Raw genomic sequence first — 27,843 nt, 5'->3', positions numbered from 1 at the left:
CTAGAATTTCTCACGAAAAAGTTATAGTTAGTAGTGTAAAAAGTTATAGCTTTTATTTGGCAAGATTTTGTCCAGATGTAAGCAAATAAATGCCTGAACTCAATTGGATTTCACTGTGTTGTCTCTAGGTTTCGATCTGACGGTAAGAATAATTTCAGATTTTTTACTGAAATATTACAAATATATTTTCTTGTCAGATCTCTGATTGCAAAATTATCCCATTAGCCTTTGAAACTGATGAATCGCTATTTTAGGAATTGCACCTGCTGCAAAATGGAAACTATTTTTCAAAACATTCTATTTTAGATTTAAATTCGGATACTTTTGCTAATATTATTAAGTTTATTTTTTTAAGTGAGTGAAACATGCTACTATATTGTAAAAAGTTATTCGGAATCTGAAATTCTAACCTTTTACCCTACACCTGAGAAGCAAGATTCTTGTTATAGTTATATATATATATATATTTAAGTATCAGATAACTTTTTTAAAAAAATAACTTTATTTTTTAATGATACCAATATACTTCCATTCATGACATGGACTGAAGACATACACACTTTTCTTATTTTTTCCAGTAAAAATAATTTTATTTTGCATGCAAAGGTGTAAAACCATGTTCTCATTTTAGTTTCCATGGTATACAAAATAAGAATTAAACCGAATCCGGGCTTTCTGGATGAACTCAGTTGGAAATACATGCATACATATTGCATCAGGGTTGAAGGATGCAGTTTCTTATGACCCTGGATCTCTGGTTGTGATGTGATTGCAGGAACTGTTGTACAGTATGTGCAGGGCAAAAAGAAAAACAAAGCCTAACGTCCCTACTGTAAGGCGTGTATTTATTTTCTGAAAGATATTTAAACGTGCCCATTCTGCTTTTCTGCCTGTAACACCTTGTCCTCTCCGTGGCTCCGGGATGACTGCCGCGTGGGGGAGAAATAGTGCGTTTGGCACCAAAACCGTTCCGACCGCGAGGGCTTCGGATCCCGCGCTCAGATAGCGGGGCCAGCGAACGCCTCCGGGAGGCCGGGAAAGCGGCGCCTCAGCAGTCTTCTGACCCCAGCCCGGGAAAGGTGTGCGCGGGGCTTGCTCGCCTCAGTGCCAGGCTTCCAGGGCTCTTGGCAACGGCCGGTCGCGAGCTTAGGAAGGCGGCAGGGCAAAGCAAGAATCCCCACAGCGGAGCTTCGGCGTGTGTCCCCGCGAGGGAGGTCCCAATTGCCTGCTTTTAGCTGCAGTGCTCCAGGGGCAGAGCCATGCGCCCCACATTGGCCATTGCCGCACCGCGAATCGCCCGCTGACAGGTTTGGTAGATAGCGTAAAGGCTTCCCTGTTGCCGCGCGGTGTGTGTGCGTGTGTGTGTGCATGTTGAGTCTCGCATCTCGCCCCCTTCGCTTTGCCTCTGTCCTCCAGATGACTCTTTGCCGGAGCTTTGCTTGAATCTCGTCCCGTTAAGATCGCCTTTCTAAAGGACGCCTCCTTTCCTATGCTGTTTCCCCCCCTTCCGATGTTCCGATTCGTGTGGTAAGTGGCGGGTGTGCATAGATGGAGGTGTATTTGCTGCAGTGCTCCCTTAGCTCTACCCCCCCTTCCTCCTCTCCGCTCTCACCCCTCCGGATCGCTTAAACCTCGCGCCCTTCGTTTGCTGGCCCATTTTTTTCCAGGTGCTTGATTGAAGTCTATGCAGTTTTCTTCTGGTTTTTGTTCCACGCAACCCCGCCGAAGCCCCTTGCCTGAAATCCCGTTTGTCCTTGACGGAGGGAAGCATGGAACAGGCGCCGGTTTGTTGTGCTAGAACAATACAGAGAAATCCCGCCGAAATAAAATGGTGTGTTTGGGGGGGGGGGGGTGGCTGCTGGTTTCTGTATGCCAGATTACAGCCCATTCCCCACAGCAAAATAGCCTCGAGCTGCAAAGAACAGGCAAGGAAAGCCACTCGCGTAATTCCAAGACATTAAAAAGTGGGGAGGGTGGGCAAATATGCGCGCACACACAAAAACACACACACACACACACGTGTTCTCCATCGGCACTTGGTCCCTGTCATTAAAGGCAGTTCCTTAACGCGGCTGCAGTACTGCAGAGTATCTGGAAAATTTACCAGGCATTTAATGGACTTGCATGTATGTGTGTGTGTTTGTGTGAGTGTGGGTGAAGTCAATATTAGAAAGCAAGGCTTATTTGATCAAGTAGATTTATAATCCTGCGGTTGTTTAGTTTTTAATCTGAAAAGTTGGAATGTGTTGCAGCTCTCCATGAAGAAAGAAAAGGGTAACATAATGGAATTGTAATGGAGAATGTAATTATTTTGACCCTACTTTGTCAGTTAGTGCAACTTTAACTTGAATATCAGGGGTGTTTAGTATAAAAGCAGAATTGAATCATTGTACAGTACGAACAGCAGCTTTTTGGAATAGTGAACCATCACATTTTCCTTCTTACTTCCTGTTTAAAAAATTAATAAACGTGTACATAATTTACTAGGAAATCATGTATCACAATATTTTTTTCATTATGTATTAACAATTTCAATGAGATCATTTATCATAAACAATAATAAATCCTCAAAGTGCCACAAAATAAGGACATGGACTTTATCTCAGATATTACGAGTTTAATGTGCAGTACTTGGATCAAATATAAGTTGATAGAAATCCATGTGCTTTCTGTCAAAAGTATCTACTGTTTTTCATATGAATCATTCTTCCACCAGCATAATTGGCTCCAGGGCAATTGAGGGTCACATTGTACTGGCTGCTTCCAGAAGACTACAGCTGCCAGCTTGGATAGCATACATCACAGTTAGGAAAAGAAATGCCTACCTATATTTTACCTATATTTGATTTCCTTTTTCTCTTCAGGCTTGAAGGCAGAGTTGCAAGATTTGTGTTGCTGACATTCAGACAATCACTAAATTACATCAAAAGGGACAGAAAACACCAACTCTTTGTTGCCATTTAGTGATCTCTTGGATTTGTGCTGTGGAAACTCAGTAGCTACACTCTACTGTATGGTAAAAGTAAATATTTCCCCTAGTTAGCATCAACTAGTGCAGTGATGGCGAATCTATGGCACGCGTGCCACAGGTGGCACGCGGAGCCATTTGTCAGGGCACGCGCTGGCCAGCTGAGTTCACCTTTTTAAAAGCCATTTTTCGCCCTCCCCAGGCTCCAGAGGCTTTATAGGAGCCTGGGGAGGGCGAAAAGAGCCTCCCCCGCTCCCCCCAGGAGGCCCTCCGGAGGCTTCAGGGACCGTCCGGAGGCTTCAGGGACTGTCCGGAGGCTTCCCTGAAGCCTTCGGAGCGCTTAAAACGAACCTCCGATCAAACGAGGGTGGTTTTAAGCGTTCCAAAGGCTTCAGGGAACGTCCGGAGGCTTCCCTGACGCCTTCGGAGCGCTTAAAACGAACCTCCAAGCAAACTGGAAGTGACTTCCGGTTTGCTCGGAGGGTGGTTTTAAGCGTTCCAAAGGCTTCGGGGAACGTCCGGAGGCTTCCCTGACGCCTTCGGAGCGCTTAAAACGACCCTCCGAGCAAACCGGAAATCACTTCCGGTTTGCTCGGAGGGTTGTTTTAAGCGTTCCGAAGGCTTCTGGGAAGCCTCCGGACGGTCCCTGAAGCCTCCGGAGGGCCTCCGGGGGGGTCGGGGGAGGCTCTTTTTGCCCTCCCCAGGCTCCTATAAAGCCTCTGGAACCTGGGGATGGGCGAAAAAAGCATGTAAAAATGGGGGGGTCGTGCACTGTGCGCGCATGCGCACTGGGGGGATCGCGCATTGCATTATGGGTGCGGCATGCCCGCACACGACCCCCCTGCGCTCCCCCCCTTTTGGCACGCGACCCAAAAAAGGTTCGCCATCGCTGAACAAGTGGTTATTCATAATCCCAGTCATGTTCTTGTCTCCACTGCAAAATGGGTTTCCCCCCACCGTCTTCCAGATTTTTTTATGGTTAGGTTGAAAAAGCCACAGTTAAATGGATCCTGGTGTCATGCATGCTTAACCATTCCAGGTAAAAAGGGAGATTAGTGTTGAATAATTGTAAACAGGATACAAATATACATTGAAGCAACGTGTTTTATTAGTCTTGCTATAAGATTGTTTTATTTTTAAGAACATTTCTTCAGAAAAAGATTGTTGCCTGAAAAATGGGATTAGAGATGTTTTAAAATCTGAATTGCAGTAGTAATTTTAACATTAATCTAGAAAGGGGATGGTGCTGGTAAGCAAGACATGTAACAATTTTGCAAAACAAAAAAGTAGGATCAGATCTGATCAACAGTTAATATGCTGTTGTGGCAACTTTAAGCAACCATGTTCATGTACTTCAGAAAAAATCACATTTTAAACTATAAATACTATCTAAAATATAATTCCTAAATTGTAAATATGTAGAAACAGCCTTTAGAGTTTGTTTGATAGGATTAGTAGAATTTTAGCTAGTGTAGATCCAACTTACACTAGGTATAGTGTGAAAGCATTATTCTCAGTATATTTATTTGTCAGAATGCTAACAAAATGAATAGTTCATATGCTTCAGGCATGTTTTATATCACAGAAGTCCTCTTTAGTCCCAACAAGAACTGTGTTTATGTGCATGGGATGAAAATTGCGTTTTGCTCAGGTGAACTATATCTGTTTTATGTTATACTCTGTATACAGATTGCTCTGTATCTCTATATTTTATACTCCATTGCTGAAACCCAGAGAAATTTAGAACAACCCATCAACATGATCTCTTAAAATGGTAAAATTAAAATGATAAAATTTCATCTACAGAGCCTATTTTGTATAACTTTTATTAAAACACTATTGAGTTAGAGAAACACCTGCAGGAGATTGTCAAGATCAAATGAAGCATCCTGTCAAAAGCAATAACATTATTTTTATATAATCAAAATGATTTATCATATAATCATTTACTGAAAGACAGAAAACTATGGCATGTTCTCTTCCTATTGCATGTAGTGACCAGCTAGTAAGTATAATAGCAGCAATATGTATATAAGCAAGAAACTCCTTGTTTCTCTTTTTAATAGCTACCTTTTAACATTTGAATACAACAAAGTCTTCTGTACAATTAATCTATGTGTTAAACTATGATTCCTATTAACCCTAAACAACATGGGTCATGATGGCTAGGGATTATGGGAACTGTGACCCAAAATGCACGGAGGGCACCAGTTTGGAGAAGAGTCTTCAAATAAAAGAAAGCTTTGTCAGGTCAGGCAGATGAGTGGATTGAAAAAAAAATGTGAACAGTGATTCCTTTTGAGTGAAATGAAGTTCATTGTTATTATGGGCACAGTTGAATAAATCCAGCTCTTTGTTCACTATTTATTTGATTAGTATAGCCACTCATCTCACATTTGTGACTCTGTGCAGTTCATATAATTAATCAACAAAGCAACAAAAAAAAAGAGTGGGCATTACAACTCTTCAGCTACTTCAATACTATCTTGTATCTAGTTGTACAGACAGACCTCAACTTACAACAGTTCATTTTTAGTTATTGTTCAAAGTTACGATGCCACTGAAAAAACCTGTCAGTTATGACCATTTTTCACACTTATGATCATTGCAGCATCTCCATGGTCACATGATCAAAATTCAGATGCTTGGTGCAACTGACTCATATTTATGATGGTTGCAGTGTTTGGGGGTCATGTGATCACTTTTTGCAATCTTCTGACAAGCAAAGTCAATGGGGAAGCCAGATTCACTTAACAACCAAGTTACTATCTTAACAACTGCAGAGATTGACTTAACAACTGTGGCAAAAAAAAGATCCTAAAAGGGGGCAAAATTGACTTAACTGACTCACTTAACAACAGAAATTTTGGACTCAATTGTGGTTGTAAGTCAAAGACTACCTGCACTAAACACAAGCTAGTGTTATGTGCTACATTGTTATCCCAACTCCAGCTCTTTTGAGTATATATTCTTTATTTAATTATTTAAGTGTTCAAATGCTAGCCTCTAGAAATATTATGCTACTTAATATACAGTTGTAAATGCTTTAAGGGGTGGGAGTGAGGTTGAAGAGAAGGAACAACCTGTAGTCTTTCAGTTATTGTTGGACTCCAATTCTCTTGAGCCCCATCATATCTGACCAACAGTTTAAAAAGATGAAAAAATATCAACAACACAACTGTAGTGGAGTTATGTAGATCTTTCATTCCGTATGTATTGCATACATTATATTCTAGGAAAATGTTGATCAAATAGATCTCTATATGTGAATCTAACTCTAGGTTTTTGTACTCTTTGGTTTTACTGTGTTAGGAGACTCTGGTCACTAAGTTGTTTTAGGAACTACAAGCGGGAACAAAATGGCAAATGGCAATGAAAGTGGTAGTTCTTCCTCTTTTAAGCTTCTTCCTTAAGTCCACTTTTGCCCAGTGAACTAAAACAGAAAGGTGGTATCTAGTGAGGCTAAAAGAAATAGGATCATAATCCAGCAACAACAACAGCAAGCAGTTAGAGTACTGCTTCCATCGGAAGCTCTAGAAGAATGTGTGAGACATGACGATAGAGCATTTATTTCATAAAATCTGTCCTGCAATGATATTGTAGCTTTTTAGGTTGGAAATGCAAAAAGTAAAAAAGACAACATCCATCACAGAGTTTAAAGCTCTGTTTGACAATGGCAGAAAAACACTAGTCCAGTCCTTAAACTCAGGGAGATGATAATTCATGCTGATAACAGACACCATATCTGTAGCAGCGCTCACTGAGAGATAAGCCTTCATTAAATATGAAAGCAAAAGCAAAACCAATGGGGGTTACTATAATAGTATTATTTAAATATTTATTGGCATCAGTGCTTTTAATTGACAGATAGCTTCAGAGGACCTACTGTAGGTTTTATCTCTCACAGCACATAAGGTAGTGCTTTGCTGCACAGCATGGTGTTAATTCTTTCTGCAAGCTGCACAGATTGCTGCTACAGAAATAATGAAAAACCTATGTTTTACATGTAGTGAGCAAATTGAAGTCACTGTAAATAAATAGCATGATGCCAAGTTTTACTTTAAAAATCAACAGTGTTCATATTTTAGAATCAGATATATTGGTTCATATTTTAGAATCAGAATTCTAAAGACACTGAAGAACAATCAAATGATCCTTGTGGGACTTGCTTTTTAAAGGAACACACTTAATGCCCTTGTAATCATTGTGGGATTTGTGTTGATGTTGTCTTCATAGATAAAGCTTTAGTTGTATTTTAGTATAAGCAATTATTTTTGCACTTTTAACAGCATTATGTATTTTCAAACTAAACTGTTTGCTTTTTTGATCTGAAATGACTTTATAAACAATCAGACTTCATGTCCTCAGGCTCTGTCAGATCAGTCCAATTCAGCTTGGCTCAACCACACATTCAAAGTAAGATTTGGAAAGTTTTAATTTCCTATTGACCATCACAATAAATTCATAAAAGACTGGTATTTATTAGTCCTAATGGCATTTATCTACCAAATGACAAAGAAGTATGCATAGGTATTTAGGTGATAGGCTTTTCCACACTTGGACTTATTTTTAAGAGAAAGAATTATAACTTGTGTCCAACCCTCTATAGTTTTGGTATATTATATGTTTCTTTCTCCTATTCAATCCATAGGTATTTAGGTGATAGGCTTTTCCACACTTGGACTTATTTTTAAGAGAAAGAATTATAACTTGTGTCCAACCCTCTATAGTTTTGGTATATTATATGTTTCTTTCTCCTATTCAATCCTATCTGATTTTCAGAGACTGCTTGGACAAGTCCCTGAAGTTTTCTTGGCAAGGTTTTTAAAAGTGGTTTGCCATTGACTCCTTCCGAGGGCTGAGAGAAAGTGACTGGCCCAAAGGATCCTCCATGAAGAGTTTGTGACTGTAGAAATTGATCTTGGTGGCCACATGCAGCCCATTATTTGCATTATTTACTGTATTGAGGAAATACAGTAGCTAATTATGCGTATATTTTTTTCATTTGGAGGGATTGAAATACGTCTGGTTCATAATTATCTGAAGCCAATCAGTTCACGTAATAATATTGGGTTTCATCTAAGAAAAACAAAGCTTTTTATTTAGTTTTGATCATAGATGTAAGTTTTATAAAGCCAATTGAGCTGTACAGTGAGCGGGAAGGTTGCTATTTATTATCCAAATAAGGAAACATAACAACTACTAAAAGACTGAATACATTTCTTCAATATACATCAACAAGCAGAGTAGGCATCAGCAGAAAGTGAAAGTGAAACTTTATTCCTAGCAAACAGAAAAAAATGCAGGAGAAAAAATTGTGGGATGCCCAAGAGGAACTTAGTTTGGTATTGGTTATTGCAATTATGACTTAGTATTCATTAATGCATATAGGATTAAGGTTTTTCAAATAGCCTCTCTTCTTTAGACATATTTCCAAAGGTTAAATCCATGCAAATGCATTCAGCCCAATATGTCACAAATGCAGCATGAAAATTAAGGATGTAGCCAGAAATTCTAGCCTGTTTGCATCTTCAGTGAACATAGTTATTTTTCTGAGAAAAGAAGTAGTTTTGTATTAAAATAATCAGGCCCTTAGGATATGTAGCAGCAGCCGCAGCTATGTGATTTGATTTTGGAGACAAAGTCAGGAAATCAGCTCAAATATTTCTTATTACAGGCTTGGTGCTAAAAAATTTAAATAAGAGTACTTGTGTGAAGTGGGGTCCAGGGAGACAGTTGGGCTTGCTGATTGTATACCTGGCTCCTCGCTATGCATCAGCGGCCCTGCCCGAGCTCCTCGAGGTGATCGCCGAGATGGCAGTTGAGACCCCCAGGCTGTTAGTCATGGGGGACTTTAACCTGCCATCAGTAGGGGAAACATCCGAGGTGGCTCGGGAGTTCATGGCTTCCATGACAGCCATGGACCTGACCCAGGTAATTCAGGGCCCCACACACGAGGGAGGTCACACACTGGACCTTATTTTTGTATCTGGCCAGTGCAGGAGTGATCTGGGAGTAGGGGATTTAGTTGTCACGCCCCTGTCATGGTCAGATCACTCACTTCTCCGGCTCGACTTTCCAACCGCTGCTCCCCATCGCGGGGAGGCGGAACCGGAATGCTCTAGATGGTTCCACCCCAGGCGCTTGATGGAACCTGTTAGGTTCCAGACGGAGTTTGGGCCATTCCCTGTAGCCCTGACCCGCACCCGGATGGAGGACCTAGTGGCCGCATGGAACAGTGCGGCCGCCGGCGCCTTGGACCGGGTTGCGCCTTTGCGGCCTCTCCTGCGGCATCGAATCACCCAGGCCCCTTGGTTTACCGAGGAGCTGGGGGTGATGAAGCGTTGCAAGAGACGCCTAGAGAGCAGATGGAGATCGTCACGCTCCAAGTCTGACCGAGCACAGGTAAGAGCCTATTTACGGACTTACCTTGTGGCATTAAGAGTGGCCAAACGACAATATTGTGCCACTCATTGCGTCCGCAGATAACCGCCCTGCCGCCCTGTTTAGGGTGACCCGCTCCCGCCTTTCCCAGAGGCCGTGGGAAGCACCCTTGCAGGGTAGAGCAGAGGAATTTGGGGAATATCTGCAGGACAAAATCGCTCAGATTCGCAGCGAATGGGTCTCTGTTAGCGGTCTAGAAGAGACGTCGGAGGTGGGTCTTGTGCCATCCTGGGAGGAGTTTGACTCCATTACTTCCGACGATATGGACAGGTTACATGGACGACTGCGAGCCACCACATGTTTACTGGACCCGTGTCCCTCCTGGCTTATACTGGCATCCTGGGAGGTCACACGAGGCTGGCTCCAGGAACTAGTGAACGCTTCACTGAGAGAGGGGTCCTTGCCGGCCGTCTTGAAAGAGGCGGTGGTGAGGCCCCTACTCAAGAAGCCTTCCCTGGACCCAGCTAATTCAGTTAATTACCGTCCCGTCTCCAACCTTTCCTTTTTGGCGAAGGTTGTAGAGAGTGTGGTGGCGCAACAGTTCCCACGGCACCTGGAGGAAATTGATTATCTGGATCCGCGCCAGTCCGGCTTCCGGCCCGGACACAGCACGGAGACGGCTTTGGTCGCGTTGGTGGATGATCTCTGGAGGGCCAGAGATGGGGGTTGCTCCTCCATCTTGGTCCTGTTAGATCTCTCGGCGGCTTTCGATACCATCGACCATGGTATCCTATTGCGTCGCCTGGAGGGGCTGGGGGTGAGGGGCACCGTTCTGCGGTGGTTCTCCTACCTCTCTAGTCGAACGCAATGTGTGTTGACAGGGGGGCAGAGGTCGAGCCTGAGGCCGCTCACTTGTGGGGTGCCGCAAGGTTCGGTCCTCTCGCCTCTTCTGTTCAACACATACATGAAGCCACTGGGCAAGATCATTCGTGGGTTCGGGGTAGATTACCATCTGTACGCTGATGACTCGCAGCTGTACATTTCTACCCCGGACCACCCCAATGATGCCGTTGAAGTGATGTCCCGATGTCTGGAAGCCGTTCGGATCTGGATGGGAGGTAACAGACTCAAACTCAACCCATCCAAGACGGAGTGGCTGTGGCTACCGGCACCCCGGTTCAACCAGTTACGTCCATCACTGGCCATTGGGGGCGAACAGCTGGCCCCCGTGGATCGGGCACGCAATTTGGGTGTCCTCCTGGATGCCCGGCTGTCAATGGATGACCATGTGACAGCCGTGGCAAGGGGGGCGTTTCACCAGGTTCGCCTGGTGCGCCAATTGCGTCCCCTATTGGACCGGAACGCCCTCTGCACAGTCACTCATGCGCTTGTGACGTCTCGACTGGACTACTGTAATGCTCTCTACATGGGGCTCCCCTTGAGATGCACCCGAAGGCTGCAGCTGGTTCAGAATGCGGCCGCGCGGACAATTGTGGGAGCCACTAGATAATCCCACATAACACCTTTGCTGCGCGGGCAGCACTGGCTACCTGTGGGTTTCCGGGTGCGTTTCAAGGTGTTGGTTATCACCTTCAAAGCGCTCCATGGCACAGGATCTAGTTATTTGCGGGATCGTATCCTGCCCCATACATCCCTTCGGCCGATTCGCTCTCACAGAGAGGGACTCCTCCGGGTGCTGTCCACTAGGCAATGCCAGCGGGCGACGCCCAGGAGTAGGGCCTTCTCTGTGATGGGCCCGACCCTCTGGAATGACCTCCCCCCGGATATCAGGACTACCACCGACCTCCGCTCCTTCTGTAAGAAGTTAAAAACCCACCTGTTCAATTTAGCCGGCCTGGCCTAATTCCCAATTTTAGTCCCTCAAGCCTGCATTTTTAAGTTTTTTAGGGGTATGCTTTTTAGTTGCTTTTAATTTTTACTTTTCTGTACAGCTGTATTAGGTTTAATGCGTTTTTAAGGGTATAAGATATTTATCTTTTGTATTCGTTTTAATGAGACATCTGTACACCGCCCCGAGTCCCTTCGGGGAGAGGGGGCAGTCTATAAATCCTGAAAAATAAAATAAAATAAAATAAAATAAATAAATAAATAAATAAATAAATAAATAAATAAATAAATAAAAATAATAAATAAATAAATAAATAAATAAATAAATAAATAAAATATTGCTAATATTTAATGTATGCATTTTTAGTGTTTATTATTTATGACCAATATTGGTTCTTTTAATTGGTTCTTTTGTCTCCATAATTATTTTATAGTACTTGAATTAAGGCAAAATGTAAGTTTTATAGAAACGTAAAACTTTAGTTTAAGGTTAAATTTTATCTCTGTATTGACAGGCACATGAAAATGTATTGCACTCAGTGAAAAAAGTAGGTTGTAAAGATCAGTAAGTTTAATGATAATTTTTGTCAATCCATTAAATTATCTAAGTGTTTTAAATTATGAATACAGTGAAATCTATTACAATTTCAAAAATGTACATATATAAACCTAGGAAAAGAGATTGAAAGGTTTTGCAAAGTATTGCAAAGTATTAATGTGACAATTTAATTTGCATCATTCACATTTTTTTTATCATTGAAAGACTTAAGAGAGAGGTAACAGAGAGTTCATCATGAAGAAAATCTCTATAGTCACTAACAATCAATATCAACTTGGTAGCATATGGTAATTAAATTAAATTAAACTTTAATGCATTCATCTCTTTTCAGAAAAGATAATTATAGGTAGTTTTATTATTTGCACTTTTTTATCCACAGTTTCGTATATCTGTACATAAGGGATATCTTTATGTGATGCCTACCAAAAATGGCAGCCTTTGTAGATGTGTAAAATATATATTTAATATATCTTTATTTATAGTCTTATTATTTGTAATTATTCAGCTGAAACCAAACCCCGTAATTAGTGAGGGTTGCTTTCTCAGTTCATGGATTGATAAAAACAATTGATAAAAAACAGCTGAATTTTAGTTCTTTTTAACATAATATATTTCTTCCCATTGAAAAATTTGAGCCTTTTACCACAAAATGTTTTAACGCTAAACAATTAACTTTTAATATTTATTATCAGATACTTTCTATTTGAACAGACTTTAATATTCACAAATCCGTCAGTGAAATGGCAATGAAGTATTAAGATTTTAGTACTGTGGAAATAACTTTTCAGTAGACACCTCACCTTTTCCTGTTTAAGTATCTTTATATCATAGAAGCTGACTTATATTATGTAAAAAGTGAATTATCCTATACCATTTTTGTATCCTGAATGTAAGGACGACAAAATTCAAATTCTTTTTAAGAAATCAGTTCATAGAAGATCTGTTGCTCAGATTTAGTGTAGCCCAATAGCATCATAAGTACTTATTTATTTTAGTCATTTGTACTGGTCTCTGTACAAAAAATTCCTTGAGGTTCTAATGTAATGTTAACTTATAATGTCACTTTTTCCTCTTTCTTTATCCATAGTGTAATTGGGGAGAACAATATGCATTATTGCTAATGCAGTACTTTTTCCAAATAATTACACAGTTCCTTTGATTAAGTGGATGTTCACATACGTTTGCCATAATATGAAAGGACTTATTTTGGATACTTGGGTATAATCCTAGGTAATTCTAAACCTTTGCTTAAACTGTTAAGTGATTTTTTTTGGGGGGGGGGAATTAAAAATGGAGTACAGAAATAATATGCATAGACCAGGGGTGGGTTCCTGCCAGTTCTAACCTCTTCTATAGAAGAGGTTCCACAAATCTACCGTGCCGTTTAGAACCGGTTCCAGCTCTCTCCCCCCGCCCGCCCGCACCACGCTTGCCCCGCCCGCCGCTCACTGATTGGCTGGCTCACCAATTGTCCTGCCTGCCTCTAAGAGTCCTATCTAAACTTTAAAGTCTTAAAGCTGTCAAGTTTGAACACCCCTGGTTTTTTTTTTTCCTAAAGCGTTAGGGATGAAAAGGTCTTGTAACTTGACACCTTTAAGACTTGCGTGCTTCAAATGCCAGAGTTTCTGAGCCAACATTTTGGTTGTTAAACAAGAGCATTGTTAAGTGAGTTTCACCACATTTTACAAGTTGGCCACGCCCACCCAGTCACATGACTGCCAAGCCACTCCTACCTGGTCACATGGCCGGCAAGTCACTCCCACAAAGCAGGCCACAGCTACAGAAGAGGTTCTAAAAAATTTTGAAACCCACCAATGGCGTAGACCTATCGGTAGTACTTCAATCCTGTTCAAGATTATTTGAAATTCCCATTGAACATATGGCACTTAATTGTGACCAAAAAGCACACAGACAAGCTCTTTCAGTAACAGAATGAGTTGATAGTTGCTTGTATGCATGTTATGAAAACTAAACTTTTTATTTATTTCATAAATGCAGAATTTTTATCCAATATCTGATTGGAAATGCTTCAATTGAAATAAATCCTTAGAGGATGTATATTGCACATATTGCAATATAATAAAAATTAATGATATAAACTCTTGAATAAATTATGAAGAAAATCAACTGCTGTTATTAGAATGTTGGCATCATCCTGTACAATGACAATTTTGCAAATTGTGTCTGTTTTTTACTTTTATGATTTATGGATCCAAGGATTTTTTGCTTAATTAGCTGAATTTTAGCCAAAATCTAGTTACTTTCAAAGGTCTTAAACAAGCTGAAATGTTGCTTATGAGATTATTGTTTTAATTTGATAGCCCTTACTATGAAGCAAATATAAAACCTTATTTCTGATATTCTGGTTTGCTTCCGATTGTGTTAAATTTTTAGTAACTGAACATAAACTGAGTTCTATATTTAATACTGAAGGTTAATTTGGTAGTTTTTCAATCTAAGTGCTGTAAAAATATTGGGGGAAGTACACCTGTGTTTATACGTCTGCTTTTTTCTTACTTAATGTCAAAGATGAAGCATTTCTGGACAGTATCTAGAAACACGACTGAAATTTGGTGGTCTGCTCAAACAGGACTCTACGGGCTACAAAACTAAACATAACTTAAATAATATTTACTTTTTAAGATATGTTTAGAAACTAACTCTTATTTGATTATAATTTTGACAAGGTTTCAATATGTAAAAGAGGCAAAGTAACATTTAGGGACAACATTGCTATGAGTGTAAGAGAATGGGCAACTTCTGTAATATATAACAATATTCTCTGGGGTTAGAAAAATAGAAAATCCTGCTAGATTTATTTGCAAATTATTTTATTAGTAGACTAAATAATTGTACAGGAGAATAATAATTCTTATAAGTTAACTCATAAGTTGGAGATATACCGGTAATTTATAAGTTGGAAATGCTGATAAATGCAAATTCAGATAATAAAATTTGGTTGTTGAAAATAGGAGAAATTGAGAAATTCTCTGAATGTATTTTAATTTAAAAATTCAGAGTATAAGTGAATATAAGCCTTCTACTCATCCTTTGGAAAGTTATGGTATATATTCCTTTCCCCAATTTTTGAATCAATTTTACTTTTCAAGGCAGTTAACAATAAGTTAATGGAGTCATAGGCTAATCCTGAGAGAGTAGGTCCCTGAGAAAGAAATCATGTTATAGGTCTAGAGGTGGCTCGGTTAATGGCATACAAAATCCTTTTTTGGAAGATGTTGTTAAACTTTGAACTCATCTTAGGTTTTTACACATATAGTATCCATATTTAATGTAAAAAGGACATAAACTCTGATTTCTAATGTATTATTTTACACAAATACAGAGTTATTACAAATTAAACTTAAGTCAGGTAAACAGCAATATAGCAGTAATAAGGCTTTATAAAGAGCAACAATACGTACCTGTGAACATACTTTAAGGACAATAAACTTGGTTATTGTATAGCTCAGTTTTCCTAGCCAGCAACTGAACCTGTTTTTGTCTATGCAGGAATTGCATGTAGTTAAAACATTTGTCCCAAAGGTGCTTTTTGAGGAGGCAACTGGACTTCTTGTTTTTTCTTTGAAGACGTTTCACTTCTCATCAGAAAAGATTGCAGACTACAGGAACCAGGAGTACCACTCAGGTGACCCTGAGGACACAAATAAACCTCCAAGTGCTTTAATAGCCCTCTAAAAGGATGCAAATGACCAGCTGGAAGGAATATAAATCCTCCCATTCACCAGTATCCTGTCAGAGCTGAAGAAGCTTCTTGGATGAGAAGTGAAATGTCTTCAAAGAATAAACAAGAAAGTCCAGTTGCCTCCTGAAAAAGCACCTTTGGGACAACCATGACCTGGATGACTGAGAATCTCTGCAGACTTTAATAAAAGCATTTGTTTGTTTGTTTGTTTTTAAAGGGAAGCTCCTTGGGCTTACAAAGTTTTATTTATGTTTTGAAGATGATAAAGATAGCATGGCATTTAAAAATCTACACAGATATTAAAGTTAGTATAGAAAAGTAAGAATGTAAAGGGTGCCCTGTTGGATCAAGCCATAGTCCTATCTGGTCCAGCATTTTGTGTGCATTGGGAAGCCCGGACTAAAGGACACTAAACTTCTTCCAATGTCAATCAGTATTTAAGACAGGTTATGTATAATTTAGAAGGTACTGTAGTAAACAGCTACCAGCATTACTATTTAATCTGACCAGTATTCATGCTTCTGCAGGCAGTCTCCAAGAATTCGACACAATTGAATGGAAAGGGGGGGGGGGGCGAGGACTGATGTTTTATATATCTCCACCATATCTCCTATTACCCTTCTTTGTTTCAAACTAAAGAGCCTTGATTGCTGTAATCTTTCTTCAAAAGGGAGCTGGTTCAGTTCGCTAAAAAAAATTGTTGGTAATTTTTGATTATTTTTTAGGTCTGTATATCTCTGTTATATATATATCTCATTCAGCCCTCAAACAAGACAATCTGTGTACAAATTTAAGAAACACTAGCCCTTCCCCCGTACCTTCTTTAGACATTATCCATTAATTTCTCCTTTCCATCCTGTTTTCTTAGTAATTGCCAGCTCACAAAAGCACCTATCCTTTTTTATGGTTGAATTTGTTTAGGAGCCTTAAGAGGTCTTTTTAAAAAGTTTTTTTTTTAATCCCAAGCAATATCTATCAGGTTGTCGTTATTCCAGTGAAAATGGTAAATTTCTAACTGCTCTATGGACCAGGTCAAATACATGAAACCAGATATTTCCTATTTATTCCCTAGTGATAGGCAGCAATATATTAGAACCAGTTTTGTTATAATTTCCAAAATGCTCAGTTCTGTTCAGATTAACCAGTGCAAATATTTTAAGTGAAGGCTTCATATGATTCTGTTGTTACCAGTTTGCTCAGGGGTGTCCAAACTTGGCAACTTTAAGACTTGTGGACTTCAATTCCCAGCTCTGCTGGCTGGGGAATTCTGGGAGTTGAAGTCCACAAGTCTTAAAGTTGCCAAGTTTGGACACCCCTGAGTTTGCTAGTACCAGTTTCCCTAAGCCATAGAGATTTAGTGGGAATAATAGGATTTGTAGTCAAAGACATCTAGCATCTTTACTTTGGGAAGGACTGATATAAAAAGTGAAGTGAAGCATAAATTCCATTTTTAATTTTCATCTATAGATTCATCGCTCCCTTAAGAAATATTGTAAATTATTTTTCACTATGTAATCAGAATAGTTTGACATTTTTCCTCAAAGCATTAGAATGCTTTAGAAAAATTAAAAGTATTTTCATTCAAGCTGCTGAATTCATTCAAGAGTTGAAAAATGTTTGTCCCTGAATAAATATATCATAAAGAGGAAAGGAAAGCTAGTGTTGTGGTCTACTGGCGACCTGCGGAGCTGGCAGCAGAGTCGGACAGTGAGGAGGTTGAGGAGAAACATGTGCCAGTCCTGGAGTCTGGGGAAGCCTCGGACGAAGGTTCTGCATTGGAGGCAGAGAGGGGACCAGGGTCACCTGGGAGTTATGCATGCTTCCGGAGCTGCCAGAGTCGGACATCAGTGAGGCAGAGGAACAGGGGGAGCTTGTTCCCAGTGCCCGTATGTACACAGCTGCCAGAAGGCAAGAACAGTTAAGACAAGAGAGGCGACTCGGGAGTAAGGCTTGGAGTTGATTGGCCCCTCCCATAAGACATAAAGTAGGAGCGAAGGCATATGAGCCTTTGCAGGAAGCAACTTTGTTTGTTCTGGTTGGTTTAAAGTCTGAGGCTCCGTTTTGACTCTGTGCTCGTGTAGCCTTGCAAAGGTAATTGCCAAATAGGTCTTTGGCAACGTTTAAAGGGAGATAAAGGTGGGTGCTTATCAGCCTTATCCCGAAGGACTTTGGCAGACTTCTGTCAGACTCTTTACAAACTATTCGTGACTCATTATGGGCTGTGAATGAACATAATTCATGGCCGTTGAAATAAAAAGAGGGTATTTGGGACTAAGTGGGTGCTTTTTACTGTCTCAGGAAGCCTTGGTCAGAACAGCTAAGCTCACCTTTGTAACTACTGTGATGCTGTTTCTTTTTAAAGAAGTGACATTTTATCTTTGGCTATTGAAATCAATCAATAATAACTCAAAACTGGGAAATATTCAAATTTAAATTATGAATCCAGATTAGCATAAAATGTAGATATTTCTTTCAACTTTTCATTTCAGATTGTACACCAAAATTTGTACTAGTTATTCAAACTGTGCCTCCTATAAACTTTTATCTTTTCCTTTTTGATAGGTAAAAGCTTGTGTATTCATGGGGCTGAAAATTGTACACAGGTCTACCACAGGAGAAGTACAGCAAATAATTGGCTATTGCAACATCCATCTGTGGTTAGGCATTCTTCATTTCCACAAGTTAGAAAGTCTATAAACATGGAAGCTTCCTCTTCTGGATTTGTTACATCACCAATTTCTCATCACACAGGTATTTAGTTCTATTGTTTTCCTAACTGCTTTACAAAAATTATCCCTGCTGTGAAATACTGTATTTAGAATATCTATCAACCTCCATAGAATTACTCTCTATATCAATTAATAGAATGATTTTCTTTTAAAAAAAACTACAGTTATTTGCAATTGTCATAATGATTGAAAAGGAGAGCAGGAACAGAGATGGTTGGAAGATCTTAAAAAAACTGAAGTATTTCATTTTGTTTCTAAGATACTCTGTTATCATCATCTAGTATTGTTTCATGTCAGGCCAAAATGGCTATTGTATTTTTCGGAGTATAAGACACACTTTTTTTCCTCAAAAAAGAGGCTGAAAATCTGGGTACGTCTTATAAATCGAATATAGCATTCATTGCTGTTGCAGTCACTACTAAATTGTTGCAAACTCTACCCAATTCTCTTCAATTTTTTAGATAGAAGCGAGCAATATCATGGTTGTGAGCTGGAAACACAAATACCAATAAGGTCTGATGTTCAGAAGACACATGTGGACTTTTCAGAGATTCTTAATGCAATACAAGAAAGTAAGTTATTTTGTGAGTCTTAATTATATAATATGTGTTCATATATGTAATTTGAAAAATGAGCTAGAGTGGTTATAATTACGAGAATTGAAGATTGCTTTTTATATTTAATTTTGATGAAAAATGAATGTCTGGAAAAGACTTTTAGAGGTAAGATACTTGAAATGTCAATATAGGTGACAAGCCTTCCACCTTATCTTCTAAGCATAAAGACATAAACCAAATTGGAAACACAAATGTGTGGTGTTTGAGGGTGGGAATCCAATGAGTCAGACCTTTACCAGAACCAGTGCTTGAAAAGTAATCAGAACTTTAATAGCTTCTGAAAGATAAGCAGGCAGTCTCAGAACCAGACAAATCTCAGGGGAATATTGTTCCAAAGACCACTAGGACAATGGAGAAGGCATGTTTCCTGCTTCATAGGCATTGCCTAAGGAATGGAACATGCCAACCCTATCCATTCTTATGCGTCTGTGACACATTGTGCTTGTGCACACTTTTACCTCACATTTCAGCCCAAATTCTTGTAAACTGAGGTGAGGTGAGCTTCCTGTCAGCCATCAAAATGTGTTGCAGAGCCCAATCTTGCCGTTTTGTCGACTTTCTTGGTCTTCCAGAGCGGAGCCTGTCATCAACTGAACCAGTTATTTGATATTTTTCAACCACTCTGCTCACTGTGGTGCCATGGCATTTCACTCTCTTGGCTATTTTTGTACAGGAGTAACCCTCTTTATGAAGCACAATGACACAGTGCCGCTGCTCAGTACTGGTGAAAGCAAAGGCCTTCATCCTTGCCTGCAGCCAGAGCTAAATTAAATTTCTCGATGCTTTTCATGTCTATTTATAGTCAGAGAGTATGATAGCATTGATTGGCTCATAGATTTAGCCTCTGTGCATTTTGATTGGTCAGCCAAAGCTCGCTGCTGATTGGTTACTTTCGATCCTAACATTCTTGAAAATTCAAGTTGTATTTCTTTTAGCAGATAAACTCACTCAAAACCTTAAAAAGACTTTGATTATATTAATAAAAATTATGCATCTCAATCCGACTACAGAAATTTTCATCGAAGTACTAATTTTGCATGTTTTTTATGAGTGAAAAGTTGATTAAACATGTAAATACAGCTTAAAACTGAAAGTGTGCAGGACTTTTTCACACAGCTATATATATAGTGTGTGTATAAATATACCTGTAATATGTATGTATGTATGTATGTATGTATGTATGTATGTGTATATGTATGTGGTATAAACGGTATATAGATATAGATATATAGATATAGATTTGCTGATGCTTCATTTAAACTTATACCGCTATTTGTATAACAGTGATTGCATGACTTCTGTAGATACCATACGCTAAATAAATAAATTCTGTTATAATAGATACACATTACATACTTACTTTACATTATATAATTATAGCAGAGGCCAGACTGATCTTGTTCCTACAAGATGTGCTGAGCTCATCCATGCCAGTTTTGAAAAGATACCTAATATTTTTGACTTTTTATTATTTAAAGCACTAATGTTTTAATTCTTTGTCATTGCTTTTTAGTAGCCAAGGATGTCAATATTATCTTTGATGAATTAGAAGAAATAACAAACTCTTCCAAAGTTGATGACTCTTTGCTTCACCATGGAAACTTGACTAGTACTTCAGATGATTCTAGCAGATTGGAATCTATTGAAGAGGTAAGACATTTCATACAAATATTTTATTTATGGATTTCCTTTAGGTGACTCTGAGCTACTTCTCAATTTACTTTCCAGATAGAGCTGTGTGTTCAATGTACTGTAAAATCACAGTGTTTTCATCATTCTTGTATTTTGCAGATTATTTTGCTAAATTACACCCCCGGATTCCTCTAACAGCATAACTCATTCTTGTGTGGAAAATAAACATTTGCTTTGTCATATGAGTGACCGAAAGTCAAACAAGCATATTAAAACAGTGCATGGAATAACAATTTATTTATTTATTTAAAACTGTTTATATGCAACCTACTAAAAATAAAATAACAAATATAGAATACTCGCCTCCAATCATGAAAACCATAACCTCCAGGAACAAAATAAAAACCAGCATTCATTTTATCTTCTGAAGACATGATAAAAAATAATATTTACTTGTTTCTGAAACAAACATAGAGGGAGAAATTGTATCTTCATGGAAAAAGAATTCCAAAGGATTGCAGAGGGACTTGCCTCTGTGTTAACCATCTCCTCATGTATCCATGCAGAAGGAACAATTAATAAATGTTCCTAAATAGAATATGCCACTTGGAAGATTCTGTTCAGAGGGAGGGATCCCATACAGATTAATGACCAAAGACATGAAAGGTTTTGTAGGCAGTAGCACTTCAAAATATATCTGGAAGCCTACTTCCAAAGCCAGGCTGTAGTATTTTGGATCAGTTGTAGTTCCCAAGTAAGGCAGGCTTTTCTTTCCAAGGCAACCCCAAGTAAAACACATTGCAAATGTGTGATAGTGAGGGCATGAGTGACAGTTACAAGGGCATCTTCTTTCAGAAACAGTTGTATTGAGCATTCCAAGTATTTCTGTACAGACCAATGGTTTCTACCTTCTATTCCAGCAAGAGTCATAATTCCAAAAGAATTCATAGATTCTAGATCAGCTTCTTTTGGAAGAGCGCAACTCATTAGTAGTTAAATATTGAATTATAATGGATCCAAGTTATTTTTAAAAAAGATCTGTCAGAGCAATCCCTGGGAGAGATAACATGACATTTTGAAAACATGTAATAGGCACACTCAGAAAATAACCGTAATAGGAGATCAACTACATGGTGATCATAACTACATATGACATGATTATATGGAAAATTATTATGTGGTTTAGTAAATCTTATTTCAGTGTTTTGTTTTGTTATGCTATGCTATCTTATGTTATGAATATATGTTCTGTAGTAGTTTTCAGATATTTTGTTCTGAATCCTTTTCTTATCAAAACTGTTAAAGCCACTAATGGTTTTGTTGGGGTATTTATTTGACACCTGTACTGACTGCCTTACAGGCTATTCCAGAAAAAAATAAATCCAGTGGAGTATACTTCAGAGATGAAAAATGTTGCATTGACTATATCTTGGTGTACAGAAAATCTAACTTGCAAGCTGAGAAAAGAGAAGTATTTGAAAGAAATATTCGAGCAGAAGGACTTCAGATGGAGAAAGAGGTAGGGGTCTGGAAGCAAGAGTATTTCATTGCAATTTATAATTTACAGCAGATTTCAAGAGGGTTACTAGGATGTCCATTGACCTACATAATTGATTAAATACATTCTCCAAAGTTGGTGGAGACAGTGGTCATGCATGGGTTAACTCAGCCAGCAACCAATAGAACTGAGTCTACCAAAGTGATGTCATTGCCTCTGAGGAGCGTGCTCCCACTTTTTTAGACTCAGTTCGATCGGAACTGGCTGTGCTAATTGCTCTCTCCTCAACTTTTCTATTTAAAATTGCTAATTGACTAACGTAATTGGATTTAATTGGATTTTCTTCTCAAAATTGACTTTTCAATTTTTGGTGGAGAACTAATTCGGCGTGGAGAGCTCCTCTCGGAGCCAGGGCTCTTTCTTAGTCCCAGAGCTCCTCACGAGGGTTTGCTAGGTCGTCTTCGACACTTCAGCCTCCTGACTTTACCAGCAGCTTGCAAAGACATCCCGGATCGAAGCGCTGCCCAGCACTGGCTGTTGGAGGCTCCGCTCAGCACTGCCTCCTCTGCTGGCTCTCCCTCGTTGCCAAAAGCCATCAAATGCCGCCAAACGCTGCCAAATGCCACCACCACCGCATCACGCCGTTGCTACACGCCGCCACTGCTATTTAGCACTCCTTCCACCGCCGGATCGCCGCAGCTGCCCTTCTCTCCGCAGCCGCTCCGCAGTGCCACCAAAGTCCTTGCTTCTCCTGCGGCCTCGACTACCTCGTGGTGCCTGGCCCATAGGCTCTGTAGCCTCAGCACCATTTTGTTTTGGCACGAAGAAGCTCCAGCGGCCATTTTGAATACCTTCTTCACCAAGTCGTGAGTACAGGACCATGGCTTCCTCTCCTGACCATGAGCCACAAGTGCCTCCAATTGCCAGGGCCCCTGCTCCCACCACCGAGCCCCCTTCCTCCGGGACCCATAAGCACAGGCCTGCCCCAGAGGCTCCCATCTCTGAGCCCCCTTCCAAGACTCCCAGATCTAGTCACAGGAATGCAGCCAATCTACCTTCTCAGGAAAATGGCAGTGCCACTCAGGCTCCTTTCAGAAAAGCCAGAGGTAAAACCAAGCACACAGAATCCCATCTGTTTCAGCCCCAGAGGCCTGTTCCTCCTAGTCCTCCTCCTGACCTGTCTTCTGATTCGGAGGATGATCTCTCCCCTGCTGCTTCCATTATCCAACCTGAGGAAGCCAGGGGCAAGGGCGATCTGGCCTGCAGTGGGGATGAATCTGAGGGTGGCAGGAGCATTATGCATGATGAGGAGCCCCTCTACCAGGAGGTCATCTCTCCCCCTTCCCGCCGCCGTTCATACTCACCTGGCATGGCGGATACGATATCTGAGGCCATTGAACGAGGCATAGCAGCAGGACTTAAACACAGGTCTTCTAACCATTCTACTCCTCGCAGGTCTGCTTCTTCTTCTGGTTCCAGATGCAGGGATGGTGAGCTCTCGGCCTCTTCATCGCATGAACTTCTTGGCACGTCCAGTCAACCGTCGGTTTTCGGAGAGGAGGAACGCCCTGCAAGAGATTCAGATCTCTCAGAAGACGAAGGCCTTCCCCCCGACCCACCTACCTTTGTCGGCTTCTTTAAACCTGTCTTTTGATCTCTTCTCTTTAAGGCCAAGAAGATCACAGGCATCCCTTCACCCAAGACACCCCAGAGAACGGAAGCAGATAAGACTGACACCACTGACCCCCTCTTCATCCAACCTAAGGTGGAAAAGGAGGTGATTCCATCGCCCAGACTCTTCATTGATGTGGTCCAGAACCAGTGGGCGTCACCAGGTACAGGGCCCCTCCCCAATACCTTGGACAAGTGGCTGTATAATGTGGGACCAGACCTCACCAAAGCCTTAGAGGTACCTTCTATTGACTTACCTATCATTAGCCTCGGCAGCTCCTGAGGAAGCTCTTCGCCCTGAAGACAAGAGAATGGAACAAACTCTGGTCAAGGGGCACCAGACCTTGGCCTGGGCCATCAGGGCAGCTATTTCTGCTTCCTTCTTTAGTCGCTCAGCTCTCCTATGGTTAAGGCAACTCCAGGCGAGGCTTCCGGCCCGGGATTCTAGGGCTCTCAGGGATATTAACAAATTGAAGGCGGCCCTGGAATACACCGCAGATGCATCCTTGGATGCAGCTCGTTTTGCGTCCATGGCCATAGCATCCTCTATCACCACCCGTCAGCTCCTTTGGCTAAAGCAGTGGCAGGCGGAGGCCCGAGCCAAGTGGAGACTTGCCTCCTCTCCCTATTCTTCCTCCCTTCTCTTTGATCCTCCCTCGGAGCCTCTACTAATCCAAGGATAAGCAGAAGGTCCTATAACCGGCCACCAAGAAACACGAGGGTCGGAGTCAGGCAGCCCTTTCGTGGTGAGGACGGGGGTTCCTCCAACTCCTGTCTGCAATGCCAGGCTCCTCCCAGATAGGGCCCCTCCTTCTCCAACAGATCAGGCAGGAACAATCAAAGATTCCAGCCCAGAAAGTCATTCAGGGACAACAACAACTGCTCCTATAAGAGGCAGAAGTGACTGCCTGGAGGATCTCTAATCGGGGACGCCTGGCGTCCTTTGCGGATCGTTGCGATGACATCACCAATGACGTGTGGGTCAGGGTCACCATCAGATTCAGCCTTATCTTGGACTTGCGCTCCAGCCCTCTGAACCACTTTGTCATGTACCCAATCTCCAGGGATCCTCACAAAAGGCTCCTCGTAGAACAGGCCATCCATCATCTGCTCCACATTCGGGCCATTAAACCTGTGCCTCCAGGCCAGGTGGGATGGGGTTTTACTCTCATCTCTTTATCGTGCCAAAGTCTTCGGGGGTCTGGAGAGCAATCCTCGATCTCAAATTTCTCAATCAATTCATCAGGTACAGGAGATTCAAAATGCACTCTCTCCTATCAATCCTAGAGAGTGTACGCAAACACGATCTCCTCACATCAATGGACCTCATGGAGGCTTACCTCCACGTGCCCATTCACAGTCAACACAGACGGTTCCTACGCTTTGTCTATGCAGGCCGTCACTTTCAATATCGGGCCCTCCCCTTCGGGCTATCATCAGCCCCAAGGGTTTTCAACAAACTCCTGGCAGTCATAGCAGCCCACTTGCGAGCTAGACCCATTCGGATCATATGCTACCTGGACGATATCCTCTTATTGTCCAGGTCACACAACCAGGCTCTTCGGGATCTCCAGGACACCTTACAGGTGCTTCAGGGGGTGGGATTCTCCCATCAATCAGGAGAAGAGTCATCTGGTTCCCACCTCACGTCTAGTGCACTTAGGAGCCCTCATCGACTCTTCACAGGGGAGGGTCTTCCTGTCTCGGGAACGCCAGGTCAGCCTCAGGGACTTGGTCAAAGACATGTGGAGGAGACAGCTGGTCCCTCTTCTCCAGCTGTCTCAACTGCTGGGGAGGATGGTCGTATGCTTCTCCATCGTTCCTTGGGCACGGCTTCACAGCTGCTGCCTTCAGCGGTTTCTTCTGCCATTCCAGAAAACCAACAGCAGCTGTTCCCTAGTGAAAGTCAAGTTGACTTCAGAGGTACTTCAATCTCTGGACTGGTGGATATCCCTGGCCATATCTCAGGGATACCTCTTCAGAGAACCTCCTCGTCTCGTAGTCACCAGGGACACGAGCTTAACGGGATCCGGTGCCCACCTGGAGAATCAAGTAGCTCAGGGTCTCTGGTCCGATTCCGATGTCTCCCACAGTATGAATTGGCTAGAGTTGAGGGCCATTCATCTGGCTCTCCTCCACTTCCAATCCTCGCTCCGCAACACACATGTGCTGATTCGGACAGACAACACAACAGCCAAGGCGCATGTCTTTCGCCTAGGGATCTGGGCGGAAGCCAATCTTCTCTCTCTCCATGCCAAACACATCTCGGGCACCGACAACACCAGGGCAGACTGGCTGAGCTGCACAACAATCGACCCTGCGGAATGGAGCCTGAACTGTCTCATTTTCAAACAGCAGTCGTCCAGGTATGGGACTCCGGTTCTAGATCTCTTCGCAAAAGCTCCAACAAGCAGCTGCCCAGGTACATGTCTCATTACATGTCACCAGGCACGGAAGGAACGGACGCCTTAAGGTGCAGGTGGCCTCATGGTCTCCTGTTCGCTTTCCCTCCCTTCCCTCTGATACAGAGGGTGATTCGGAAAATGATAGAGGAGGAGGCCGAGTTCATCCTAATCGCCCCTCATTGGCCGCGCCGACCCTGGTATGTGGACCTGATCAATCTCTCAGTAGGCTCAGAGTGACGTCTTCCAATGATAACATCCCTTCTTCATCAGCGATCCATCCACCATCTCGACCTGCCCTGGCTCCGCCTAACCGCATGGAGGCTGAGCGGGCGGTCTTGAGGGCGGCTAACCTTTCTGAAACTGTAATTCAAACTATTCAGGCTTCCCGACGCCCAGCCACTAACAGAATCTATGAATCTATATGGCAGACTTTCATCACTTGGTGCCATTCTAGAGATGCTACTCCCCTGGAGGCCTCAGTTCCCCAGGTATTGGAGTTCTTGCAGCAGGGGCTCGATAGATGGCTCTCGCCTAACACACTTCGGCGGCAGGTGTCAGCCCTCTCTTCGGTTCTCTCTCTTCACCGGGATGAACCTCTCTCCTTGCACCCTCACGTCCGCCGTTTCCTTAAGGGCGCGTCTAATCTCTGCCCTCCTGTCATACACCATTTCCCCTTGTGGGATCTAGCCAAAGTACTTGACTTTCTCACTCAACCATCTTTCGAGCCTCTCAGGTCAGCCTCATTGCATCACCTTACACTGAAGACAGCCTTTCTGGTGGCAATCACGTCGGCACGACGGGTCTCGGAATTGGCGGCCCTTTCCATTAAATCTGATCTGTGTGTATTTTACCCGGACCGTGTGGTCCTTCGCCTTGATCCCACTTTTGTTCCAAAGATAAATTCGACGTTTCATCGATCTCTAGACCTCACTCTTCCAAATTTCTGTCCTAATCCTTCTCACAGACTTGAGCGCAAGTGGCACAGGTTAGACATGCGGCGTGCTCTTAAGATCAGGTGCACCGAAGCTCTCTTCGTGTCTTTCCATCCCACAAATAAAGGGCTAAAGGCTTCTCCATCAATGGTCAGACGCTGGATCCGCTCTGCTATTTCAAGGGCCTACCTGGAGCATCACCTTAGTCCTCCATCCAACATCACAGCACATTCCACACGCAGTGCAGCTACATCGGCGGCGTGGACTCAGTAGGCCTTGGTGGAGGAGATATGCAAGACGGCTACCTGGACTATTCCTACCCCCTTTATCCACCATTATAAAGTGGATAGATATGCATTGGTGGATGCGGCATTCGGGCGGCGGGTCCTCCAAGGGGTTCTTTCCTCTTCCAGTTCCTAGGCCAGCCTTTTCCCAACCAGGGTCCAGCCTAGCTTTGGTATGTCCCATGCATGACCGCTGTCTCCACCAACTTTGGAGAAAGGGGTGTTGGTTCTTACCTGATACGCCTCTTCTCTGGGCAGGTGGAAACAGCAGTCATCCCCACCCTTTCTGGTCCTGGCCTAGTTCGCAGGGGGGTTCTGGGAGAAATATTGAATCACCGTGGGATTGAGAGCAATCGAATAGCGCACAGCAGTCTACTTATCTCCTTCGTCAAGAAAAGCAGGAGGACACTCCTCAGAGGCGATGACATCACTTTGGTAGACTCAATTCTATTGGTTACTGGTGGAGTTAACCCATGCATGACCGCTGTCTCCACCTGCCCAGAGAAGGGGCATATCAGGTAAGAACCAACACCCCAATCTAGTGATTTAAGCAATGACCTGATGAATCTCAGTCTAATTCAATGGCTTCCAGATTTGACTTAAAACTTGATCC

The 27,843-nt window shown here is 42.0% G+C and overlaps 1 protein-coding gene across 1 annotated transcript in view; it reads left to right on the top strand.

Annotated features, from left to right (window-relative positions):
* The window catches only part of ANO4 (anoctamin 4), a gene marked incomplete at its 5' end in the record, with an annotated part of 98,332 nt that overhangs the window by 10,678 nt on the left and 59,811 nt on the right, over positions 1–27,843 (top strand). The window contains 4 exons of the mRNA XM_081958708.1: positions 18,025–18,213; positions 18,653–18,763; positions 20,322–20,458; positions 21,801–21,959. Coding sequence (XP_081814834.1) covers positions 18,025–18,213; positions 18,653–18,763; positions 20,322–20,458; positions 21,801–21,959 — 596 coding nt within the window. The remainder of the gene's footprint in view (positions 1–18,024; positions 18,214–18,652; positions 18,764–20,321; positions 20,459–21,800; positions 21,960–27,843) is intronic.

Source organism: Natrix helvetica (genome assembly GCF_964273705.1).
Source record: "Natrix helvetica genome assembly, chromosome: 6".
In the NCBI taxonomy this organism is placed as follows: Eukaryota; Metazoa; Chordata; class Lepidosauria; order Squamata; family Natricidae; genus Natrix; species Natrix helvetica.
The sequence above is the reverse complement of the archived record's forward strand: the minus strand, read 5'-3'. Positions and strand labels throughout refer to the sequence as shown.